Source organism: Xenopus tropicalis, chromosome 8 (genome assembly GCF_000004195.4).
Source record: "Xenopus tropicalis strain Nigerian chromosome 8, UCB_Xtro_10.0, whole genome shotgun sequence".
Classification (NCBI taxonomy): Eukaryota; Metazoa; Chordata; class Amphibia; order Anura; family Pipidae; genus Xenopus; species Xenopus tropicalis.
In genome coordinates this window covers 43,804,201-43,830,811 of record NC_030684.2, presented here as the reverse complement: position 1 = coordinate 43,830,811, position 26,611 = coordinate 43,804,201, and the positions used below count along the sequence as shown (strand labels likewise).

At 42.1% G+C, this 26,611-nt stretch overlaps 1 protein-coding gene across 2 annotated transcripts; it reads left to right on the top strand.

Moving 5' to 3' along the window:
• The first annotated feature begins 752 nt into the window (after nucleotides 1-752).
• LOC100145115 (uncharacterized) lies at nucleotides 753-10,429 on the top strand. Of its 2 annotated transcripts, XM_012967996.3 has the most exons (7): nucleotides 753-1,129; nucleotides 1,283-2,346; nucleotides 6,273-6,420; nucleotides 7,462-7,565; nucleotides 7,981-8,098; nucleotides 8,737-8,789; nucleotides 9,545-10,429. In XM_012967996.3, the coding sequence occupies exons 2-7, from the start codon at nucleotides 2,185-2,187 to the stop codon at nucleotides 9,761-9,763; spliced, it is 804 nt and encodes a 267-aa protein (XP_012823450.1). In that variant the 5' UTR covers nucleotides 753-1,129; nucleotides 1,283-2,184; the 3' UTR covers nucleotides 9,764-10,429.
• The last annotated feature ends 16,182 nt before the right edge of the window (nucleotides 10,430-26,611 follow it).

Here is a 26,611-nt window from a genome sequence, read left to right as displayed (position 1 = left end):
CAACCAATCATAGGGGGACAGTCTTGGTCCTGCCCCCCGGACCCAGGAAGGGGAAGAGGAGCCATCGGAGAGGAGAGAGAGGTGCTGGGAGATTTAGAGACTGGCAGTCGGGTTGCCAGGTTGGCAGTTTTTCTTAATAAAAGCCCAGGTGGGTTTCCAAAGTACAGACCCGCCAAGGTACAGATTTGGGCTGGTTTTTGGAGCCTTGGCGGGTTTGTAGTTTGGAAAGTAGCTAAAGTTTTTCCCCTCTGACGTGCCTGTTTCAGTGCATGCTGGGTAATGTAGTTTGTAGCTAACAATTAGCCTAAAGCTAAGATTAATCTAAAACCAGCCTATGATTAAGTACCGGTTAGGTACGAAACACGTAAGGCTAATTGCACTATGTGCTAGAACAATAAATACTTTATAATTTTACTCTATCTCTTCATGAACTATTGCCATTTATTGACTTGTATACCGGAGTGCCTGCCTTTTTCTACATTTGTGATTTATCCATGATGGCTCCCTCAAGCTGAAGGTCTGGGGCATGAGCACCTGGGCCCATCTATACTACGGGTGAGAGTTTGAAAGACTACATACTTATGAGCATATGTTTTTCTTTATTGTGTGTAGTTAATCTAAAACTACAATACCCAGCATGCAATTGGAGAGTATAGACAGAAGTTCCCTTTTCTATTCCTCTTTGCTCAACCTGAAGCAGCAAAACTACAATACCCTGACTGGATAGGGCATAGAGGGCAGGGAAACATCAGTCATCCCAGTAACTGAAGAAGGGCACAGGGTATCCAGGATCACACTGGCTGCTGGGATTTTGTATACACTCCCTCCAGGGAACAGCAGGAATCAACTCTCAGCAGGCTGCACGCTGCAATGTCTCCTCTTGCAGATTAATAGCAGTCTCTCTCTCTGGCTGGTCCCTGAGCAGGCTGGAATTCACACTGCCAGTCTCTAAATGTCCCAGCACCTCTCTCCTCCTGGCTGGTTCCTCTTCCCCTTCCTGGGTCTGGGGGGTAGGACCAAGACTGTCCCTCCCCCTATGATTGGTTGGAGTCCTGAAGACTGAACATCACTAGTTCCTCTGTACTGTAGTGAAAAACACAGAGGACTACATTACCCAGCAATCTTAAAGGTACTAAAAATGAATACATTCCATTTTTGAAATGTATACATTAACATGTGATATTTGGAAAAGCACAGGCTGTACATTTCTATGCTTAGGTTCTGGGCGGGCTCTACTCTGTGTTACAAAAGTGTATAATGACTAAATCTTTGCCCTTATCAGGTATGGCAGTTTCTGTCTGCTTCTTCACTGCAGCCTGATAAAAAAAAAAGCCGGTAGCAGTAGACCAATCAGGAAACGGTATGTCACAGAAGGGCGGCACGTTGGAAGCAAGCTGGAATACGCAACGTGCTGAGAGCACCGCCCACTAAACAGCACCTGTTACCTGGGGAGACTTTTCAGCTCAGAGACTGCAGGTTTCAGGACGTCTGGATCTATGACGTGCCCTTGAGGGGGGCTGCCTGTGTACGCCACATAGCCGTGATTGGCTGCCTGTGTACATCACTTACGCTTGAAGTGGATTTTGGCTGCCTATTTCTATGTGTCTGTGACTGTTTACTGCCATTACCTGTGAGGGGCCATTTGCCTATGTCATCTACCTCTGGGGTATTATCTACATGACCGTCCTTTGGCTTTGCTGGATATTATAGTCTGATCACCTGAGGGAAATTAAGTCTTGACCCAGACATACTGTTAATCCTTAATAAGGAGATAATAAGGACCCAGCTCTGTTTTGTGAGTGCTGTTCTTTGCCTGCCTGTGGCATTTGTGCCTTCATACATCTCTCTCCAAGCACCAGGACTATTTGGACACAGGAGCCGACCACCCATCCCAGGATACTGCTGAGAAGATTCTTTAAGGTTCATTTTCTTTTAAGGTCCAATTTCTTCTGTGACTCACTGCCTCTGCAATAAGCCTACATATAGTCATTGGAACTAGTGGGACAACAGGCTGACGATCCAAAATAGAACATTTGGCCGCCCGACCAGACTCCCCTTCCTGAGACGCTTCACCTGGACACCCACTACTAACACCAAAGGTCTTTTGGGAATATACCTAGTGACCCCATTCTCCTGGCACTAGCCATTCCCATTTGGGCCATTGGTTCTAAAGACCAGCCACTCATGGCGCAGGAAATCCCTCAGGTTCCTGATGACTCCGTATTCCTATCTTTTCGTGAGCAGTGTGAGTCAACAGATGGCTGGGTCTGCTCCTATAACAAAGCCGACATCGGGGTGTGGATGAAACCATCAGCTGGAAAAACATCCCTTGTACACACTGTCAAGGTTAGTTTGCTACTAGGTCAAAGTGCAGGAGGATATGAGCCCTGGAAAAACAATTAGATATTTCATGTGTGTCAAGCAATACTTTTGTAAAGGACAGGTACACGTAAGCTTCCAGCCCGTGTGGGTCTTGTGTCCATGAGTCACGTGGAGGGTTTATAACATGAGTCACTTGAAACATTGTCCCAAAACTATTAAAAAAAAAAAGGTGTGAACCAGAATGAATGATGATTTAGTAAGTCATACTTATGGCAGTACTCCATGTGCTTTCTAACCTTCTTAGATCCAAGTAATGTTACATTGCAACAGTGGTGGGTGTTGTGAGTTATAGTTTAACACTATCAGGCTGGCAATCTCTTAGCTGTAGAGCTCATTTGGCATGTCCTGGGTGCAAAAGCTTTTCTGAGTCTGCAGTACTGAAGTGGGAAAAAAAGACTTTTTTTTGGAAAACTAATTATAATCTAATTTGTTACATGCAGAGTCCTAACCTTAGGGTAGCATTTTCTCTGGGTCCTAGCCAGGGTCACTCAGACACATGTACAGGTATGGGACCTATTATCCAGAATGCTCGGGACCTGGGGTTTTCCGGATAAGGGATCTTTCCCTAATTTGGATCTCCATAACTTTAGAATGCTAAAAATCATTTAAATATTGAATAAACCCAATAATACTGTTTTGCCTCTAGTAAGGATTGATTATATCTTAGTTGGGATCAAGTACAAGGTACTGTTTTATTATTATAGAGAAAAATTTAATTATTTTTAAAAATTAGAATTATTTGCTTATCATGGAGTCTATGGGAGATGGCCTTTACGTAATTTGGAACTTTCTGGATAATGGGTTTCCGGATAAGGGGTCCCATACCTGTATTAGATCTCTGCTACCTCTTTTCAGAACAGACATGTCTGAAGTTCAGGGACCCTGTGGCAGAATGCAATTTTTTTGTGACCTTAAGTGGGCTTCTGGCAGATAAAGTGACCATATCTTGGGTGGCAATGGGAAATATGGGTTGCGGAGTGATAATTTGCTCTTGCATTTTAGAGGGAAGTTATGCCTTCAGCTATGGAGTATATAGGTGCAACTGTGGGACCAATACTGGCCGCATAATTATATAAACAGTTTATCAGATACCTATTGCTGTGAGAAAAAGTATAAATGATTTACTGGGAGGTCACCGTGCCAGCTGGCACATGTGCCCTTATCTAAATGCCTTGATAAGGTTTGTTTGTAGGCTAAAAGAGTAACTTAAAAATACTTTTTTTTCACACCAATAAAATCCTTTTATTTTGGACTTTGCAGTATTTATTATTTTGCTTGCTTTTATCTGTATGTGACTGTTGCTGCTGATAGTGAGAGCTGACCTTCCTACAAAGTGCTAGTAATAAGGTGGGGCAGTCTGGAATGATTATGGGTACTAGTGATACAAGGCTGCCCTGTATACTGAATAGATAGGGGGAAATGTGTGGCTGTTAGATTATAGCTGGTAATAACAAAAGGGCTGTCCTGTATGCTGACTCTACCTAGTGGATAGGTGAGGCTGTGAACTTAGATGTTCACACTTGGCTTTGTATTGTAAGAATTTTAACAATACTCCCTGTTCGCAGGCGACTAATCTCCCCGAGTTGCCATCAGTTTCCATCCCTCTGGCGAACATGTAAGTCGCCGGTGGGATGGCACACGTGGCGGGACGATTTCGGCAAATCGCTGAAAATGCCTCGCGAGGCAACTTCGACGATTTGCCGAAATCGCCTGTGCAGCATGTACCATCCCACCGGCGACTTACATGTTCGCCGGTGGGATGGTAGTTCGGGGAGATTAGTCGCCCGTGACAAGGGAGATTTGTCGTGGGCGACTAATCACCCCATGTGCCAGAGCCCTAAAGGTCCCCATACATGTGAAGATTCGCTCCAAACAATTGAATTATGATGGCGGCAATGGGGCAGTTGGTTCGGGGACCGCTTCAACGAGCCGATGCGGTCCCAATCCGACTGAATCTTTTAACCTGCCCGATCGATATCTGGCCAATTTTAGATCCAGATCCAGATATCAGTTGGGTATGGCCATCGTTTCTGCCCCTACACGGGCCGATAAGCTGCCGAGTCGGTCAAAGGGACCGATATTGGCGGCTACAATCGGCCTGTGTATGGGGACCTTTAGATAAGCTCTTAAGGTGTTCATACACAGGCCAATAAAAGCTGCTGATTTGGTCCTTCTAGCTTATTGTGTATAGGGCCCTCTGATGGGCCTGCCCGACCAATAGCCAGAAATGGATTGGACAGGTTTAAAAATCATGTTGGGACAAAGGCTGCATCAGCTCAACAATACAACAATAGAGGGCCAAATATTGGCGAGTACCATCTGCCAACTGTTAATAGTGAAACACTGGCAAGGGCCAACAATCGGATCAACCTGATATTGCCCATGTGGGCATATTGGGGGCCAACCTTATGAAACCAGGGGACAGTACAAGAGTATGATAATCCTCCCCAGCATTGCGATAAAATTTGGCACCCAACACAAATATACAAGGGCTGGAGGAGTTGGCGAATGTCCTACTTGGGTGAAGGGAGTTGTGGCACGCGTGTGGCTAAGCTTGACCACCTCAAGATTTTCTTTTAGTATGGGGGCCTGGTCAGTGGAACTTTAAATGTATAACGAGCCTTACGGTTTAATTTCTGTTTAAAGAGGCAAATGTAGGCTGTGGGTCATCTGTCCTTATGCCAGAGAAGCATAAATTCAGACTGTTTATATAACAGATACTCTGGCTCCTAAACTGTTTGTTGCGCATCATGACACACTCAGCCATGGTTACCTGGCTGCAGAAAAGTGCTTTTGAGGAATTCTTAAAGTACAAAAGTACCTCAACATTTCTTAGCTTGTGTTAGATTGTGTAACTGATGCCTTTGTACTTAACTTCAAAGGCTCAGCTGCAAATACAGATTGTACTTGACTCCAGTTCTCCATACTGTTACCTGTGAAAACAGCTCTACTGCTGGAATGGACAGATATTAATGAGCGGTTTAAAGGGATGCCAGGCACCCAGGGGGGTTGTAATTGTAGCTGTTAACTTTTCAGTCCCTTAAGGTGGCCAAACATGGGCAGATTTAAGTTGCAGATTTGAGCCCTCTAGACCGTTTTACAGCTTATCTGCCCATTTATGGGCACCCCCAATGGACCTTCCCGATCGATATCTGGATAAAAATTGGCCAGGTGTTGATTGGGCAAGTTTAATTTTTCCCATCTGATCAGCTCATTGGTGCAGTCCTTGGTCCGACGGCTCCTATGCCCGTCATTGTAATTCAATAGTTCGGCCCTAGCCAAGGTGGGCATATCGGGAAAAGATTTGCTTATTTGGAGACTTCGCCAAATGTGCAAATCTTAGCGTGTATCTCCAGCTTTAGCCTTTAGTTGATTTGAAGTTGATTAAAAAATAATCTCTGGCATACTCCAATTTGTCTTACTTCCCGATTCCAATTTTTTTGCGGATCTGGAGCTTCTGTGATGATATCCACAAAACATGGCTGCAGGAGACTGGGGAGGTTGAGGAGTCTACAGTAAAGCAGGAGTGGTGCTCCTCTACATTAGGAAACAAGGTACAGTCTGTCTGATGTGCCATACCTTCCATTAGAAAATATCTCCAAACTAGTGATATGCAGTTAGGAAAAAGGCACCTGACCCTAACCTGCAAAATATTGCAATGGTAGGACCAACACCCAGCCAGCACCTGCAGTTTAGTGATGCCAGTATATTCTAGTGAGCAGGTGGAGGCATTTTGCAGTGCAAAGCTGGGTGGGCTCCTGAGTTTAACCTGCACCCAACCCAAAACCATCATGTGTGCGGGGGGTTAGCCTGCACATCAGTACTCCAAAGTCTTAAATGTTTAAGTGTCCACAGATTTTCAGGCAAAGATATGTTTCCTCTTTAATCAGGGTCGAATGACATTCCCAGATGTATCGGCCGACACCGTGTATGATGTTCTGCATGACACAGAGTACCGCAAGAAGTGGGATATAAACATGATCGAGACAAAGGATATTGCTTTGCTGTCCGCTAATGCCGATGTGGGATATTACTCATGTAAGTGCTGTAAACGAATGCTAATACATGGATACGTGCTTTCTTAAATATTCTGGGTGCCATGCAGTGGTGCACTGTTTTTGTACCCACGATGCCATGCATGTTTGTTTGTAGAAATGTGGTTTGACTATCTTATTAGTTACTGAGGGATACTTGTACATCAGGGTATAAACAAAGGAGTGTAAACAAGGCTCCAGTATTAAGGGGGAGCTACTGCAAACTCTTAAGAGCCGTGGTAGATGGGGAGATTAGTCACCCGCGACAAATCTCCCTTGTTGAGGGCGATATGCCATTCCACCGGGTTGAATGTAAATCGCCGGTGAGATGGCATATGTGGTGCCGCGATGCCTTGAGAGGAAACTTCTGCGATTTCGGGAAATCGCGTCACCGCATATGCCATCCCACCGTCGATTTAAAATCAAGCCGGTGGGATGGCATATCGGGGAGATTAGTCGCCCGCAACAAGGGAGATTTGTCGCGGGCGACTAATTTCCCCGTCTACCACGGCCCTACCACGGCCACTCTCCAAAAATCAACCAAAAAAATAATGTTTATCAATTCATCATCTAAAACAGGGATCCCCAACCTTTTATACCCGTGAGCCACATTCAAATGGAAAAAGTGTTGGGGAGCAACACAAACATAAAAATAGTTCCTGATGGTGCCAATAAGAGCAATAATTGGCTATTTAATTGCCCCTATGTGGACTGTCAGGAGGTGGGGGATCAACATGTTGCTCATGAGCCACTGGTTGGGGATCACTGATCTAAAACATAACAGCCCCGTGTTTCTTGGCCTTCAAAATTGAATATATAATTACACGCATTCATAATCCTAAATTATTTCACTGGAATAAAAGCCAATAAATTAAAAGCCAGGATACTTTCCCCTTCATATACTGTATCTTTAGATATATAGAAAAAGAATAACTTCATTAACAGCCCACTGTTTGCCTTATATCTGAGATAATATCACCTTACTTTTCTATTGTATTGCATATACCTTTACTTATGTGTTCACTTAACCATGCATTCTTTGCAGGGAAGTGCCCCAAACCTCTTAAAAACCGGGATGTGGTGACGCTACGCTCATGGCTTGTGCTGCCTGACAGCTTTATGATCATCAACTTCTCTGTGAAACACAAGGTGAGCTGAGATCCCTCCATTTTTGCTACATAAAATGCTATCCTTAACCTGCAAATCAACAGCGGAATTACAAAGCTGATACGAAGGAGATTTGGCCACTGCTGCCCTCTATTGGAGAACAGAAGTAATAAAAATGCCCATGGTGATCTGTCTCTGGTTGGGCCATGGTTTCTGCAGACAAAAAGTTCCATGTACTATAGACCAAATAGGGAATAGGTCTGAAAATCTGGTGCTTATGACTTTTTTTCGACAAATCAGTAGTTTGGAATTTTAGGATACAAAACATACGATTAAGATAAAATATTTTTTTTTTTAATGTACTGTGTCTTTTTTTTGCATCATGAATATTTTGCCAGTCTCCCCCAAACTAAATACCCAAAATAGGTGGTAATATTGTTTGTTTCTCAACCCACAGCTATACCCACCTCGCAAGGACCTGGTCCGAGCAGTCTCACTTGTTGCAGGATATTACATTCATAGTACTGGATCTAACACCTGCACACTCACATACCTGGCACAAGTAGACCCTAGAGGTGAGTGGTGAGGGCAAGAATGCTTCTTTAAAGGGATTCTGTCATGATTTTTTTTGGTCTTCTTTTTATTTCTAAATTGCACAGTTTACATAGCAAATAATTCACTCTACCATTGAAAACTTTGTTCTTGAACCAACAACTATATTTTTTTTAGTTGTAATATTGGTGTGTAGGTGCCATCTTAGTGAATTGTGCCTGTGCTCTCAGAAAGAGCCAAGGCTACACATTAGAACTGCTTTCAGGTAACCTATTGTTTTTCCTACTCAGTGTAACAAGATGAGTCCCAAGCCAGACTTGGATTTTTTACTATTGTGTGCTATTCTCATGTCTCCCACTTTTAGCAATACAGGTGTCAGGGAGCTCCTATCTAGCTTCCTTCTCATTTTTCTAATGATAAGGGAGGGGGGTAATAGCACTCCAATTTGCAGCTCAGCAGTAAAGTGTGACAGAAATTTATCAGAGCACAAGTCACATGACTGTGGTACCCTGGGAAATGAAGAATATGGCTAGACCCATGTGAAATTTTTAAATTAAATATGAAACAATCTGTTTGCCCTTTTAAAAAATGTATTTCAATGCAGGATTCTGCTGGAGAAGCTCTATTGTTTGTTTAAATCTGTAACTTTATTTCCTTTCAGGTTCTTTGCCAAAGTGGGTAGTGAATAAATCTTCAAAGTATCTGGCACCAAAGGTAACTTTGAGAATTCTCTGGCACTGCTGTAAACTGTCAGCTTTTTTCACATAACCTTCCATTAATCTTCATCTTCTTTGAAAAAACTTATTGGAAGAATATATTCATATTCAGGGAGCCATATATATATAATTTGTTGTCAGGGGGAGAAAAATAGTTGCTTAGATATACAGAGTGAATCATTTTTAACACAGTCTCTTTCAGCCTCAGTATTACAGATTACAATCTGTTTTTTTCTCCCCAAGAAAAGCTGTGTGCTCTTTGCTTTTAAACTTTATAAATAATCAGTGCAGTGTAATGTTCCTTTAAGCCAAGTGGATGCTTTTCTTGGCATAATGAACTGACAGTTCAGGTAAACCATAAGTATTTCTGTAAATGTTCCAGCTTGCACATTCTATATGTATTATTATTAAAAAGAAACACTCCCAGGTCTTGTAAAACAAAAAGCGATAAAGAACTGAATAAAATTGAGACAAGATGCTTCTAGGAAGTTAATGTGTGTTTGATAATGTGAGCCCTGCTTGGATAATTTAGAGCCACTGTTTAAAGTGACATTGTAGCCTATCAGCACCACGCATCACCCCCAGGTCAGAGCACATCAGCAGCACATATCCTACCAGCTCAGATGAGGAAGCTCCCATTTAGTGTGAAGTTCTACTAACACTTGAGGGGAGAAACATAATACTTTTTTTCTCTAAAGTTGTCAGTGTGTCATGCTCATCTCTTAAATGACTTCATGTCCTCAATTACTCTAGATCCTGCGGAAACTACACAAAGCCTGTTTGCAGTACCCATCCTGGAAAAATAAAAACCAGCCAGCATTCAAGCCATGGCTTAACCCTGAACAGAACACCTTACCTCGTATGTCTCTAAATGAGCTCACCCTGCAGCGAGCAGACTCCCTGGAACTTGTGGACGAAAGCAACCTTTGTGAGGGAGCTGAGGAGAAAGCAGACAACAGTGATGACGATTAGAGTGCTAGAAAAAGGAAAAGGAAGGACACAGTGAGCTGAACTTGAGTCAATAGCTGCCACTGCTTAGAGAGTAATCTAACAACATCTAACTAAGTTGTCTTCGTTCATGAGGCTCTCTGAAATATTTATGCTGATATACTGTGATCGGGGTTCATTAGAAGTGTAGGCAATGATATTGGGTTTATTCCCAATTATTGTAAGGGTAGTGTATGGTGGGTAGAACTTTGAGGAGGTGATATTTTTTTAATCACAACCCAAAGTTCCATAATAAAATGAATTTCATTACTTGGTGTGGGTAACAGTCACATGACTGCTAGCACTGTATGTGTTGGACATGTCCCACCGCAATTCTTGTCCCTTGTACTCGCCTGCTTTTCTTTGTCTCCTCACTTGTGGGCAGGAAAAGAAAAGCTGTTTTTAGGGCTTAAAAAATATACAATATAAGAATACTAACACCAACCAATCAGTAAGCGAAGGAGTCATTTCTGTAAGGATTTTAGAAAAGGTGCTTTGGCTGGCTGAGGAGAGCTAGAAGGTGCTGTAATATGACATTCAAAGACCTTTTTATTCACATTGTGCCTTAATACAAATTTTTGTTAAATTTATGGTTATTTTATATTTAATGTAAAAATTCATAGACTTTAATAAATATAAATACTCATAATATAATTCTCTGCTGTTTATTCAAAGCTTTGGTCACACAGGCAAATTAGCAGCCGCTATTTGCAGTTTTTCCTACAGGTGTACTTTCCGTACAAGGAACAATTAAACTTAATTACCACTAAACTATAATATCAATGTGTGACATATGCCAAACATACACATAGGATTTCTGCTCATATTTATAGACTTGGGACAAACGGGCAACTGGGTCACCCAGTGTAGCACTTTTTCATGTAGCTTTATTAGTGCTTTACTTAAGTACTTAAGTCATAAGAGCCTCTATGAGAATTATGTAATAAAAGACACTAAGTTTGCCCAGGTGCAGTGACCCATAGCAATCTATTACCAGGTAGAATTTACTGGTCACCTGTTTCAAAGCAAACATCTTATTGGTTGCCATGGGTTACTGCTACTGGGCAAACAGTGTCTTCATTGCTATATCAGCAAGTGGTTTCAGAGTGACTGTGTGTACTGCAAAGTAATAAAATCTAATAAGAAACTGCAGAATAAATCGATGTTATATAAATAATAATGTGTTATCTTATCTAATCTTAGCATATCTCAACTGTGAAAAATACTTAAATTCCCTAGCAACCAGACAGAAGTCAGAATCAAAATTAGTAGGAGAGTTCCTGAAAAGAAGGATAAGCAATTCAAAATAATATTACAAATGAATCTTCAAAGTCAATCTGTTTTTTCATTGTCTGCATCAGTGCCACTACCATCCTTTTTTTCAGGCCCTCTCCTAATGATATTTCATTTTTACTGCTGTCTGGATGCTAAGTTGAAAGTTGCAGTCTTAGGGCTCTGGCACACGGGGAGATTAGTCGCCCGCGACAAATCTCCCTTGTCACGGGCGACTAATCTCCCGAACTACCATCCCAGCGGCGAAAATGTAAGTCGCCGGTGGGATGGCACACGCTGCACAGGCGATTTCGGCAAATCGCCGAAGTTGCCTCGCGATGCATTTTCGCCGGTGGGATGGTAGTTCGGGGAGATTAGTCGCCCGTGACAAGGGAGATTTGTCGCGGGCGACTAATCTCCCCGTGTGCCAGAGCCCTTATACAGGTATTTTGCCTTCAAGTTATCTTTCAGAATGATATAGATTAGTCGCCCGTGACAAATCTCCCCGTGTGCCAGAGTCCTTATACAGGTATTTTGCCTTCAAGTTATCTTTCAGAATGATATAGAATGGCCAATTCTAGGTAACTTTTTAATTGGTCTTCATTTTTTATTTTTTCTAGTTTTTAAACCAGGCAGCTAAAAAAACATTGATGTGTGAGGCTGTAACTTGTATTGCTTATTGTTTGTTGTTATTTAACCCTTCTAATAAGTAGATTTCAGTATTCCTCTTATTCAAACCCATGCCTGGTTGCTGGGGTAATTTGGACCATAGCAACTGTATAGGTGCTGAAATTCTAAAGTGGAGAACTCCTGAAAAAAACCCAAAATAATTCAAAAGCCACAAATAAAAAAAAATGAAGACTAACTACAAATTATCTTAGACTATTACACTCTTCATCATACTAAAAGTTATCAAACATTCCTTAGTTTGTCCTAAGGAGCAAAACATGGGAGTATGTTTACTTACCCTAAATAAATGCTGCCCCATCACAAATTTCATTCTTCGGTTGTAAGGTAAGGCATGCTGGGAAGTTTAGTTTTGCAGAGTCTAAAGAACCTCAGAATCAATACAATATAGTGTAATACCTACAATAATGTAGGTGACAGGGGCAAGACCATAAGTCCTTGTAGCTGCAATAATGTTTTAACTTATCATCACCCAGAAATGGCAGATGCTCTCATTGAGATCATCTGGAAGACCTACAGTATGTCAGGGGGTATATGGCTCTATTAATAGCAGTGCAGGGTGCTCACTCATTCATTGCAGCACGGGACACCCACTGTGACCAAAAAACCCATACTGTATGCTTTGGCCTGTGTCTGAGCAGCCAGAGATAAACGGATAAACGGATTCTCTGTTTCACTTCCAGCATTTGGTTTAAAGGGGAACTCTAGCTTCCAACCCAAAATTTGTTAAAGAACCCCACACAACACAATAACCCCCTAATTTACCTATCATTGTAATCTGTTCCTTCAAAAAGTATGAATAAATATCATTTTTATATGCTGAAAGCCAGCTGCAAAACAGTTCTTCTCTGCATCATTTGAAATCCTGGCAGGGGAGGAGGGACTAAAAAAATCGATGCTACAAATTGTAACAACTTCTCCACAGCTTACAGACAGCATGCAAGAACTACATAACCCACAATGCATTGCAATGTGATGTTCCTTTCCTTATTGACATTACACGTACAGGGGATTGTGGGATTTGGAGGATGCAGGCTAAGGATAGTCAACTACATTTTTGAGTCTCAAAGTAGTCAGCCAGATCAGCAGGAGAACAGGGGCCCAGGCTTAGGCAACTGTTCCAAACCATATTATTACATTAATAATCATGAAAAGGCTGTATATATTTTTTAATTAATGTATAGAATATATGCAAAGTTTCTTGAAATTATATTTTCTTTTTAAATAGTAACCAAACTGGTTAAATCAGTGACTTCATTGTAAGGTGCAAGGAAAAAGTGTCATAAAACTGGATAAGTATACAGTTAGAAGCTTAGGCTGACTGGAATAGAATTCCTGTGGGAGCCTCTATGCACGGAACATATTGCACAATAGTAACAGAACAACACTGGCAGGTTGGGCTTGTAAATTTGTATTTAAAATGCATTAATCCAAGTGCACGCCTGTACCAAACAGGATATAGAATTGCATCAGGTTAGTACATTAGACTGATCCTCACAAAGAGACACATCAGGTAGGAAACGTTTCCAACAAGCTGTTTGCTGATGAATTAGAGGTTTTGGTTCCACCAAGCTGTGAAGGCACATGCAGCCATGTGTGTAGTGCAAAGAATGTTCTTAGGAATGTCTGCTTATTTTTTCGTTAAAAAAACACCAATAGAAAATAAAAAAACTGAAATGGTAAAAGGATGGGAAATAGTGGGGGCACTTGCCTTTTGGGGCCAAAATACCTTGGCCCGCCTTTGCTTTAGCATTTCTGCACTGAAATAAGGGATTGAGGGATCTTTGCTTCCATCGGCCAACACTAACCAGACTGGATGTCTTGCACATGACCTATCTCAATTAAAACTTCCAGTTTCATTGTAACAATAAAACCTTAGGGGTGCCATGGTAAAAAGGCATTTATTTTTGTTCCTTATTTTGGTGGTATAAAAAGGGATGTGAGGTTAGGAATGTTTTGTGAGTTCATATTGGACCATTAACAAACAAGAAACTGAATAACCTGTTTTAACATTTCATACATTTTTTTCCATGGGAAGCTCATGACAGCCCCCTGGGGGCAAAAATAAAAAAGGTTTTTTAAATCTTCCCTTAAGTTAGTACTTATGGAGAGTTATGAAGGGTACCCCAGCAACACAAGGGACCCCCTTCTGGAAAGATTTTGTGTGTTTACAATCATCCCTCATGCCCTCTGCCCAACACTTACAATCCTACAATCTGCCCTACGTCTTTTCACTGCTCTGCAGGTCCATGAACTGGGTGGAGTGAAAGAATTGGAGACCAACTTATCAGCTAATAGGCTGGCCATACATGATAAGATCTGCTCATTCGGCATGGTCACCAAGCAAGAACATCTTTTCCCCAATATCGGCTGATCCAGTCGTTTGACACTAGGACCAAATGATCAGATCACAATGATGGGGATACAGGCCATTGGGGGATCAATCTGATGGGAGAATCAAACCTGCCCTGACATCTTGACAATTTCCCCAGATTGGTTGGGTAGGGCATTGGAGGGACATTGGCATTAATTATGCCCCTGGTAGAACAATCAGGTGGCTGATAGGCAGGGCCCTGGAAACTGAGTGATTTCTGTGGAGTCTATAACATTCACACTAATTGCATGACACTTTACAGGACTATGTTAAATAAGGTAAACTGTTAGCGAGCCTGGAGCTAGGTGGCACCAGAGGGTTAAAAATAAAACATCAATGCTGTTCATGCAGCTCAGTTAGAAATTAAGTAAATTATACACATGGGCTTCTTTATCAGTTTTTTTTACTTTTTTCTACTTCGAATAAACTCACAATTTCAAAAAATTTCAACGTTTGCTTATTTATTTAAAATTCTAAATATAAAATCATGGAAAAAAAACCTCGAATACCTCGAATTTGTAAGTTTACAAGCCTGAAAAAAAACCTCAAACTGAAAAACGGCTTGAATTTTGCCTAGGACAACTCCCATTGACTTCTACATGAACTTGCAAACTTTTAGATGCTGGAGTTCTAGGACAATGTTGCACTTAATTATTATCAAACATTCAGATTTTTTAATCATCATTTGAATTGTGGAAATAATTTCAATTTGAGCGTTGATAAATCATTCCCGTAACGTAACATATCAGTATGTTTTAGAATAATTGTGAGTTGTGTTGGAATGTGTAGGAAATCATTTAGGACCTGGTCTAGAAGCGCAGGCTGCAGCCCAAACCTGCCACACCCATAGGTATTGGGCTAGTCCTGTTATCACTAGCTGCTGCATAGGGGCCAGGGCAACCAGCTGTCAGTAATCATCTGGAAACTTTTTACAGGGGTGTCACATAGTATTTGCTTAACCAGTGACAGAACTATATGCTTTTGTTTTCGTACAATATTTGGTGTGTGTATAGTGGATTGACGAGGCAACCAATATCGCATAACCTTGGATATCGGGTGCTGTTGAAGATGCCCAAGCAAAAGTTGCATTTAGGGCTGAATTGTCAGATAGGGTTAGAATTCCTATTGTTTCTATTTCCATATCTGATGATTCAGCCCTAAACATTAGTGGAGGGTATGAATGTTCGAAAGATCTTATTTGTAAAGGTCCCCATAGACGGGCCAATAGTAGCTGCCGATATCGGCCTGTGTAGGGGCAGAACCGAGGGGCCTGGCTGACCGATATCTGGCCTAAAATTGGCCAGATATCGATCGGCCAGGTTAGAAAATTCAGTAGGATCGGGGACCGCATTGGCTTGTTGATGCGGTCCCCGAACCGACTGCCCCATTGCCACACACATAATCCGATCGTTTGGCCCCAGGGCCAAACGATCTAATTATTTTTTTTTTCCCTTAACGCTTCCCAATATCGCCCACCCGTAGGTGGGGATATCGGGTGAAGAACCGCTCGCTTGGCGACATCGCTCGTGTATGGGGACCTTTACATGTAAGGCCCCACTAGGTGAATTGTCAGCCTGCAATACACAATTTCAGTCTGAATGTTAGCTTTAGATTGTTGCATTTACATGTACGACTGATCTGAACGTTCGTCAAAAGAAGACTAAAATCTGAACGTGTATGGCCACCTTTTAGCTCACAATATAATCCAATTGTTGGCCCCTGCCCTTTGGATTATTTTTCTTTAGTGACCTGCTACAAAACACTAACAATGAAAAAAGCAATTTAGCTAATAAGATCCAGTGTCAGCACAATGCTGGAAGTTTGCTAATAAATGGGCAGATAAATTGTGATGAACTCCAATAAATCTGGATTTTAAAATGTTAAGTCTTTGAGATAAAGCACTTCTGTCCAGCAATTGTTTGACTTACTTATCTGCTCTGCTACCTAATTCAGTTAGCACACAAACGTCACCCAGGCAGGGAGCCTGCTGGGAGTTCAGCCACGTGTCCCACCAGTTCGTCTATGAGTCCCATCCCCTGCCGGCCTCCAGGGGGCTAGCATTACAGGAGGCAGCAGGTGTTTGAATTATAGGTGACAACATTTGCCCTCTGTGTGATACTGGCCTATAGACATTGGTGGGCAGAATGAAGGTAATGATATTGCTCCCTCTATGCCTACTGAAGAGGAATTTAGAGAATTTAGCTGACCACCTTAAACACAGCAGCACATGGGCATGCCCCATGGGTGACAAAACACTCAAAAACACTTAACACTCACTGTGGGTATGCCACTAAAATTGCCTGCTAAAGCATTTTCACACCCTGGTTTATGGTTACCTCATGTCTGTGGGCATTTTGACCAGATCTAATACTTGATGCCCCCACCCATGAGACACTGTTGGGGCACTCAGAGACTGGCAGTGAGTTCAGTTGGATTCCGCTTCCCTGTCCACAGAGATGGTGATTTTACTGCTCCACATTCCACAATCTCCACCAAGGTGTAGGCAGGCAGATATGGACTGTGAAATACAAACTCTTGCGGTTTTTTTTTTTGCTGGTATCTGCTGCGTCTGCCTGCACCAGGGAGAAGACAATGATTCTGGGTGGCACTAGCCTAAGGCCTATACAAACAATAAACATCACGCCTGCTTCCCACAAAAAGGGAGACCTCTCTGCATGACACTTTACAGATCATTCCAGGCATTATATATATTTGAAACCCCTGTCACTTTCATACATTACTATTCTTTGCACCTTCCCTTCTCTATTCCAGAATAACTGCCATTTAAGTTGTGTGGATAGTCTGGTAATATACAAATGTCCAACCTACAGTTAGCTGTTACTGAACTTCATCTCACCTACCTTTGGCTATTGTGGGGTGGTGGATAGCTAATGGGGACACCAGTATGAGCATTGGGTTTAATGCTTCTCCAGGTTATGTGTGCCTTACTGCATATATACATTCATACATAATGTGTGTACTGTGTGTTTGGGTGTAATTGCTGCTCCAAGTAAAATATTGGGGCCATGGTGCACAAGTATCCTGACCCCCCTACTTAGGGAGGGGGGGCTATATCTATAAAAGTAGTCCCAGCTTTAACAAAAGGTACCTTTGATAGGCAAAGTAAATGTGTACACCTAAATATTTAAATGCAACAGGCAACTAGGGACTATCTTAATAAATAACAGTCAATAATGAAACCCACATTTCCAACTTCAGATATATGGTAGCCATGCACAAAGAATTTGACCAACTGGTCTGCAGCCATTACTGCCTGGTTCCCTGTGAGGGGCCATACATGTCATGGCCTAGTTTCTTTTGTTTATTTGGGACCACAGCCCAAAATGATCTGAACACCAGGAAATGAATAGGGGCTGCAACTCCACTTGCCAGCACACTGACCCATGTAAAGCATCACCACATTCCATTTCAAATCTGTTCGATTGGAGTACCCACTGATATTGATAGTACATGGATATTATAATTGTTTGGCATAAATATAGCAAAAACTGTACTTTTCTTTATTACATGTGAGTACATATATGGCCAGCTTAAATAGACTTGCAATCCCTGTTTTTTATTGCATGTAACAATCAGTGTGTGACATGAGCCTTAAGTTCTCTTTAGATTGATTTAATATTGGTTTGTCAATGATAAGAAATACAACCACACACATAAGAGTGACATAAAGAGATGTTGACCACCCACATTATCATTAAATCATGGGTAAAAGACAAATGCAAAACATGGGTGCAATTTGCCATATTTTTTTTTTTACACACAATGGAACATTTTCTACCAAAATATAGAATGTGGAACTGTGGAAGCCCCTGTGGCATAAGGGCAGCATACAACTGAGATGTTAGTCTGCACAGTTCTTCCATGAGCTAGAGTAGGGACCAAAAAAGTTTCTTATTTGGCCACCTACAGATCAGGTTTATCTGACTGTACCAACTATCAGACCACAAAAGGGGTCTTTGCAGCCTGTGAGGACAGAATTACGTCCATGGTCTGACATTGTCTGATTGTCTGGATAAGATTTTCAAACTTTTCCAATAGTTATCTGTCTAATTTACAACATGGCCATTGTTTAAACCCCATAAATGAATCAATGTATTCAGTGTTTTCAGTTGGCAAGACAACAGCCAGTGTCAATCTACATGGGAAGATTCTCTTACATAGCCAGGTCACCAAACAAGCGTATATTTAAAATTAAACTAAACAATAGAATGTCCCTTTATTTTTCTTTTCTGGTGGTGTAATAGCCACAAGGCTTGTTTGTCAATAATTCTATTGATGGCAAATGCAAACTGGATACACAATGATGTTCCGCTTGTTTCCTGTCTGCAGAAAGCACAACACTGGGACTTGTTTTACCATCCAGCCCTCAGTCTCTTGCAAATGAGATTGTTTGTACACACTTGTATTTACAAATGATATTGCACATTGAGACTTTCTCCTGTGTGCTGTTGTTTATCTAGTATAAAGCAGCAGACAATGTCAGGGAGGCTGACATTGTTTAGATTATTGTGATAGCACTTCGAAAGCACTTTGTACACCTGATAACATCCTGCCAATGTCAATAAATGAAAGTTTTACTTTAAACAGACATGGAAGCTAACTATCAAGTCTGAGATAAAATACAAAATCCTGAAAACCTCATAGCAGAGGTCACATAAACTATCATTTAACCAAGGGATGTTAACAGCACATAAAGTGTTTTTATTGGCCCTACTCACTCAGAACACCCTGGCTTATGTTATTGGGCCTTGCCATTGGTGAGCAGCCAACTCCAATATCTAGCATAGTGAAATCAGAATCTTCTGTGCCACAACCTGCACAGGTGTGCCATTCTTGCAGAGATCTGAGGCATGTGTTTTTGTGCCTCTACATTTCTGGAAGCCGCAGCAGGTAAACACAAAGCAATCATCTAGAGAAGTGGTTTCAGACTTTTTCAGTTGAAGCTTCCCCTTAAGATCCACCAGTTGGTTGTGATGGCAGATGCAAAAAACATTGCTGCTTCAGCCCTTGAGCCATAGTTCCCAGAATATATAAACAGTAAATCAGTGTTCTTCCCCTAAGTGACCTTCAAGTTGGACTTCTAGGAGTATCTTGGAGAGCTTATGGGCATTCTCCGTAAATTTCTCCCTAAGTGTCATTAGGCTGGTCCCAGTGTGGGGTCTCACAGCAATAGTTGGGTAACATGGGGACATTAACACTTTATATCAGTGTTGCCCAAACTGCAAACCTAAATTTTGAAAGGATGTCTATGGCGATACAGGTGTACTACAGCAGCTAAAGCTATAGGCTCATAAGTTTTGGTGGTGCAAAGTTTTTTTTCCCATTTGGCCTCTCAATGCCTAGAGACAGCCTTTCTAAACTCAATTTACTCAGGGGGGCTGAAACTGTGAGATAGTGTGTATAGTAAAGCAAGATTATGCCATTAACAACAACTACCCAGTCTGCATTCTCCAGGTGTTCCTGAGTTACCTCTTCCAGAATCTGGCACCATAGGCACTTGGCATTTTGACTGCCACGGTGCGCTTTTGATGAACCACAGCAGTCCAATTCTGCCTGCAGAATCAGCCTATGGCAGATGCTCCTGTAGTAGGCAGGATCTCCACCTAACAGCAAAGGCATCTGCCATGTACATAGCATGTTTCCTCTGCTGGTGTTTTTCCACTGGTGGAGAAAATGCCTGGTAAAATAACCCTAATGCTTATATGCACCCCTGTGTGCAGTGACAGGCAGATTCCCCTCCTGTCAAAAAACCCATAGTGCGTCATAGGCCTTAAGGTGGCCATACACATTACAGTTACAATCTTTCCTGCAACCATTAGTTGCAGGAAAGATTACTCGTACCCTCCACTAACATACAGGGCTGAATCGTCAGATATGGAGGTAGAAACAATAAGAATTCTACACCTATCTGACTATTCAGCCCTAAACGCTTGCCGTTCGGGTGCTTTCAACAGCGCCCAATCAAAATTTTCTGTCCCGCCCAATTAATGAGACGACCAATATCCAAGGCTTTTGTGATTTCGGTCGCCTTGCCAATCCACCATACATGCACCAAATATTGTATGAAACCTTGTTACGGATCATAATAAAGGTGCGTGTATGGACAACTTTATACTGCAAATTCTTCGGTGTTGGGACTTCCATTTTGTTCCTCTTTCTCTGAATTCCTGGTATATTTGTTTTTTCATTATACAGTGGACAGCATAATGTCATTAAATGCAATCTGCCCTTAGAGTGTTGTCATTGTCATCGTTAATGTTGCCACCTTGTCTATATTATATGCCTTCCCTGGTGAGCAGCACTGATAATTCAGTATTTACATACTATATTGGAAGACCTGCCGGCAGACAAGCCACAGGCTATCACTGAAGGCACTGCATGGAGGCTCAGGGAAGATATGACCCTATAAGAAACACCACTGTTTGGCTACTGAAAAGATAATATCAGTAAATCAGCTACCAATCTGCTGTTGCTGAACTGTTTATCCCAGAATGTCTGGTAGGAGCTAAGCAATGGCTGTTGGTTGAACATCCTTTGGCAATAGTTTTCAAGAATAATGGGTGCTTTATTGTCCTATTAAGTAACAATTATTTCTGAAAAGTATTAATCTATTATCTATCATCTATTCCTCTCTATCTCTCTGTCTACTTGTATCAAACCAATGCATACCTAGTGACTTGTACCCCCATAAAGGCATCATTTTGAGCCCTTTAAGGCTCCAGTACTTGCATCTTTGCTAAGAATTCGTGGAGAAACAAAAAAATCGCCCCCTGCCAGTGCTATGCCGCCTGCACCGGAAGGGAACTGATAATACGGGTGGCCATGTTTCCTCACACACATGTGCTTAATGGCAGAGCCTCCTGGCTGACTCCTTGCATGTGAGCTCACACGCATGCCAATAATCAGATATCTGGGATCGTTTTTTCCCGATGCCCTGTCGGCCCAGTCCAACCCTGAGCTGGAGAGCATAACCCAAAGGGCTGATTTGAGAACGCAGGTGCTAAATTTTGTCAGAGGAGTTAAAGGAGCAACATGAATAGGAATGCAACAAATAGGCCAAGTGGATCTTTTCCCGTTATCCCTACCTACGGGTGGGCGTTATCGGGAAAATGTAGGCTAATTGGCCCCAGGGCCAAATGATCGATTTATAACAGGAGCAATGGAAACAATCAGCCCGTGTATGGCCACCTTTAGTTTCCCTGTTTGCCTTGTTTAGCTCAAGAAATAAGAGAACCCCTAGATTTTTCGTAAAACAATAGGAAAACAGTGTGTTCAGCCCACAGATTATTCATTGAACATATTTTGAACAAGGGGGTATAATGTCCCTTTAAGGTGGGGTATATGGACTGATAGAAGCTGCCTACTTGAGACTGATTTGGTAACTTATTGGCCTGTATATTAGGCCCGCAGCAGGACCTGACTAACTATCAGAATATTCAAAAATACTGTTGGGTGAGGAGCATATTAGTGCAGCAGGCAATTAATCAGATCAGCCCAATATGGGTCAACAAATGGGTCAACAAATGGGGCAGAGATCTGCTACTCTGGGGACAACACATGTATGGCCAACTGTACCCATAGCAACTAGGGTTGCACAGTCTCAAATCTCGGTTGGATTTGGACAGGTTCAGAGCTTTCTCAGTGGGTCATGGATGGGTAGCAGCCAGCTTTCTTCTTGGTGCTTCCCTGCCTGCAAACTTAACTACCACTGATTTTCCTGTTTTTGCCTGCCCTCTCCAGAGATGTCAGTGATGGGCAAGTAAGGTGCAGGTATATTAAAAGTGACGGCAGGGGTTAAACTTCAGGGGCCCAGCCCCTTGAAAAAGAAAGTTTTGAGGCGCTTGTGCAATTTTGTAGGGGGGGGGGGTCCAATGTCTAATGATTTTGGGATTTTGGGAGCAAGGCGCGCCAGGTTGGGTGGGTTTTGGGTTAAGGGAAGGCAGGTTCAGGTGGACAAAAGGTCAGCCCATGCATCACTAATCAGAATCAGTCAGATCATTTCTAAGCTTGTAATCGTCTGAATTGCTGAATTATTGCTGGTAGCAACAGCCCTGGTGCAATTCAGCACCTGTGTTCATAAATCAGCCCTCAAGTTATGACAATTTGTGGTACTGGATAATTTGTGGACCACTGTATCAGTGATAAGAATCTATTTTCACAACAGGCTATCTGTAGGACCCCATAAAAACTAGAAGTAAGGATTTGTGATAGAGAATGTAAAGACCACCATGTGCATTGCAGACCTTTAGGCAGTGAACCATACCTATACATAAATAGACCTTTACATCTGGACATAAATAACAGATACTAATAATATGACCTCAGTATGACCCACAAGCCTTCAAACTGATTGGTGGTTAGAAACAGGCATTTTGTCATTTACTTCCTGGAAGTAGTTTATGTCCCCCCTTCCCTCAATGGGGTGAAAATGGTCAAGTCCTGGGTTTTTTCAATTCCTCTTCCCACTACATGGTGCATTATTATCATTTTCATGACATGGGGTTACTTGACATCTGTGTGCCATGAACCATACCTGTCACTTCTTCCCCCTTCTCTGTCAGTGATAAAAATCCTTGTAAAATCTTAATTGTGACGTTGTATTTAAATCCAATCTGTGCTGCAAAACAATAATGTGGGATTGGGAATAGAAAGTATTTACCTTAACAAAAGGCCTGCCCCACTTGCCTTGTGCCTCATACATTCCACAGCGGGGAGCAAATGGAGCCTTGGAATTACCACCTGTTTCAGAGCATCCAGGACTCCCCGGAAACCTATGGAGGCAAATTCACGAAACTGGTCTGTTTGGGTGCAGTGGACACTTTAACCCCCTAACCCCCCTTGCAGGGCCCCCCTCCCGACGTCCTCCCCCGAGTGCGCAAATTTTATGTGTCAGTGGAGGAGCGGTCGGGAGGGGGAGTGCTGGTAAGGGTTGGGTCTGGACCGCTGGGGCCGTCAAGAACGGGGGCCCACCGGGATTTTTCCCAGTGTCCCGGCGGCCCAGTCCGACCCTGCTTTAAGGTAGCAATTTTCAAACTGTGGGACTTTGGGCTGTTTGAGTTTCAACTAACTGTTCAGTTTTTTTTTTTTTTTAAATTCTTTATTTTAGATTTTCAGATGCAAGGGGGGAGGGGTGGGATACATAAGGAAAAGGGAGGGGTGGGGGAGTAAATAGCATTCTTTTACAAGCTTATTTAGTCATAAGATGAAGGCATATCTGACAGCAAGTCATAACTGTCTAACACTGGTACATATTCACAGTTCCATTTCAACAATTTCAAACATTTTAATAGACATATCAGTGGATTCCATATTATACCTTTACTGTTACCTGTAAGGGGTGAAGATTTAGTTTGTTGGGGTGAGGGAATTTTTTTTACGTTAATGGTCTAGTGGCCTTGTGGTGTACGTACCCTTATTGGCTTAGTTTCTGTAAATAGTCTGTCCAGGGTGTCCATATGTTTCTATACTGTTGGCTTTTATTTTGTATTAGGAAAGAGATCTCTTTGAGTTTAACTGTTCAGTTTTAAGCCTTGTGAAACCCGGACAATTATCTGGAAGTAAATGAAAAACATGTAAATATTAAGATACTTACTGGCTTACAACATGGCTTAGTTATCTAGTACATTTAATTTCTTATTATTACAGAAAAGGAAAGCAAAGCAGTCAAAAATTATAAATTGTTTTCTTAAATTAGCCTTGTTGTATTTTTAAATGTTTCTGGATAACTAGTTTCTGTATTACAGATACCATACCTTTAATTTAAGGATTAGACTTTACTCATTAGCAGGGGTGGGCCAAGTCGACCAGGCGCCCTAGGCAGCCCAGCTGGCCACTTACCCCTGCACTGCATACACAGTGACCTAGCGGAGGGGGAGAGATGCTGCTCAAAGACAAGCAGAGGGGGAATGGGAGCGTGGACTAGGGGTAGGCAGGAGAGGTACCTGCCTGGGCCCCCCCCCCAGCATTTTGCCCATGGCAGTGTTTTTCCCTAGGCATGTGCCTCTTCTTCCTTCCCCTTGTTCCAGCCCTGCTAATCAGGCAGGCAGACTATAGATAGAGCTAGGGTTGCCACCTGTCCAGTTTTGAACTGTCCCAGTTTTTTAAAGGGCTGTGCAGTTAAGAAAACTGACCCTGGCATCATAAGCCCACCCAACATTATTGTGCCCACCCCTGGCGTCATCATGCCCATCCCCTTTGTTTAGGTGTAGGCACCAGCAAAGGTGGCAACCATAGGGACTGCCCCCATTTTAAGACCCTGAAACACTGTCAGAAACAGTGTCAGAAACAGACAGAAGGCCAACATTCCTATTTACTTCTAGGTACTCCTGGATGCTTATCGTGGAAGTCAGGTAGAAAAAGTATTTGGGGAATATATGGTTGGAAATGGTGTTAATACAAGCTTGAAAAAAGGCCTGTTGCTAAAACGTCGCTTGTACTATCCAGGATACAGCTATGATGGAACAAAGGCTTTTTTAATTTTATGGAATTTAAATGGTGCTGTTTAATATATATATAGTTGAGTGGTTGATACAGCCATGTCTTTATATATATATATATATATATCCTTGCTAAGGTTGTGGCCACCAAGGGCTCAGGGGAGCTTGAATCAAAAAAACATTCTCACAAGCACAGCTTTAAGGGGATGTTGTTGTGATTATAGTGCAGGTATAGGACCCATTATCCAGAATGCTTGGGACCAAGGGTATTCCAGATAAGGGGTCTTTCCGTAATTTTGATTTTCCATACTACCAAAATTTATAAAGCATTAATTAAACCCAATAGGATTGTTTTGCATCCAATAAGGATTATTTATATCTTAGTTTGGATCAATTACAAGGTACTGTTTTATTATTACAGAGAAAAAGCAAATCAGTTTTAAAATTCTGAATTATTTGATTAAAATGGAGTCTATGGGAGACAGGCTTTCTGTAATTTGGAGCTTTCTGGATAATGGGTTTCCCGATAAGTGATCCCATACCTGTACGAGCAGAATTCAAATGTCAGCATGTACATAGAATTACTGGCTTAGTCTGACAAACCTGAAAACCATTGGAATGTGGGAATTTACGAAAATTGATATATTTTGACTCCAGATTAGTAACCCTTGACACTCAGCAGTTATCAATGATCATCATTCAACTGTGCTAAGACTAATGAAAGAAAAAAACACTTTCAAGGATTAATACCTACATTTCTGTGTAGAGTGCCTAGATATCCACCAACTCTCTGGGGGCCTAAGCAAGTAACATATAAATCACACCAATGTGATTTACTGAAGAGCACAAACTCTTTTCTTTTCCAGGGACCCAAGAATGATTACCCTGACTCCCCTTTAAAGGTATGCTTCTAAAAAAAAAAAATGTACGGTACAGCACTGCGTTGACATGTCATCTGTCTTTCTTCTAGCATTCCCCTTTAATGAATGGGATATATGATAGGCGGTGAGATTTCAGCACAACACAATACACACATATGTTTTTAAAAAGGGAAAGTTGGGCAGCAGGTCACAGGGGGGATTTTGCAGCAATCATCTCTTCTTGCAATCAAAGTGATAGTACACATCTATTTGACATGAACTTGGTTAGTTGGGCTGGAACTAAAAAGGTACATTGCAAAACATGATGGCAGATAGGGGCAAGCTGTTCCATCTAACAGGCCTTTGCATTATTTTATTATTATTATTTATGGTATGGTATATAGCTAGAGCACACATCCTGGTGACAATTCCATCTCTACCAAGGACCAATCCAACTGCCTAAATATGGGTTATATTCTCCTCCTGTGACTGTTTTTTGGCAGGCTTTCAGCTGGCTCATCCTATTAATGACCTTTATATCCACAAACCATAGGAAAATGTCAGTGTTCATACCACCAGTTTCCATGTGAGACTTGGACCCCCAGCGAGTGCAGTTTGGAGGTTATAGGGCAACCATAAATCAGATCCAGCAGATGGGGGGTGATGGTCTGGATAAGGATAGCGGTTGTCTTGTACTTTACAAGTATTTGTGAGATATTCCTGGAAGCTACTCTGCTCTGTGGGGGTGAAAGAGTCTATTCCAAATGCCCTACTCAGCATTATGGCAGTTATAGAGCAGTTGGGGGAAGGGACTTCTGCAGGCCAAATAAAACACCAAGTATTTTGGGCAGTAAAACTTTGGAATTTAGAGGATTACAAGCACCCTGGGTGTATGCATATCATACCAGTACAGATCTGCTGCCCAGTCCTTAACTGCAGCAGCTGCTCCCTTACAGGCCCTGCAAAAGGCACCTGCTAATGCCCCCCTCCCCCATCCAGCTGTCAGACTGAACCCCCACAGGTGCAGGAAATCCTGCACTAAAAAGAATGGACCATTCCATCATCAGCACTGAATGACGTTACCTTAGAAACCCTCTGCAACTCGGTGCTTTGCCCCCCCAACCACCACACAATGATCCATCTACCACTTTATGGCCAGCAACAACAAGACCAAGATTTGTGC

Bases quoted from the DNA above. Each gene is read 5' to 3' on its own strand.
- LOC100145115 (XM_012967996.3), top strand. From the start codon at position 2,185: ATGGCGCAGGAAATCCCTCAGGTTCCTGATGACTCCGTATTCCTATCT. The intron at 2,347-6,272 runs GTTAGTTTGCTA...CTCTTTAATCAG, and splicing joins CCCTTGTACACACTGTCAAG to GGTCGAATGACATTCCCAGA. The intron at 8,790-9,544 runs GTAACTTTGAGA...CAATTACTCTAG, and splicing joins CAAAGTATCTGGCACCAAAG to ATCCTGCGGAAACTACACAA.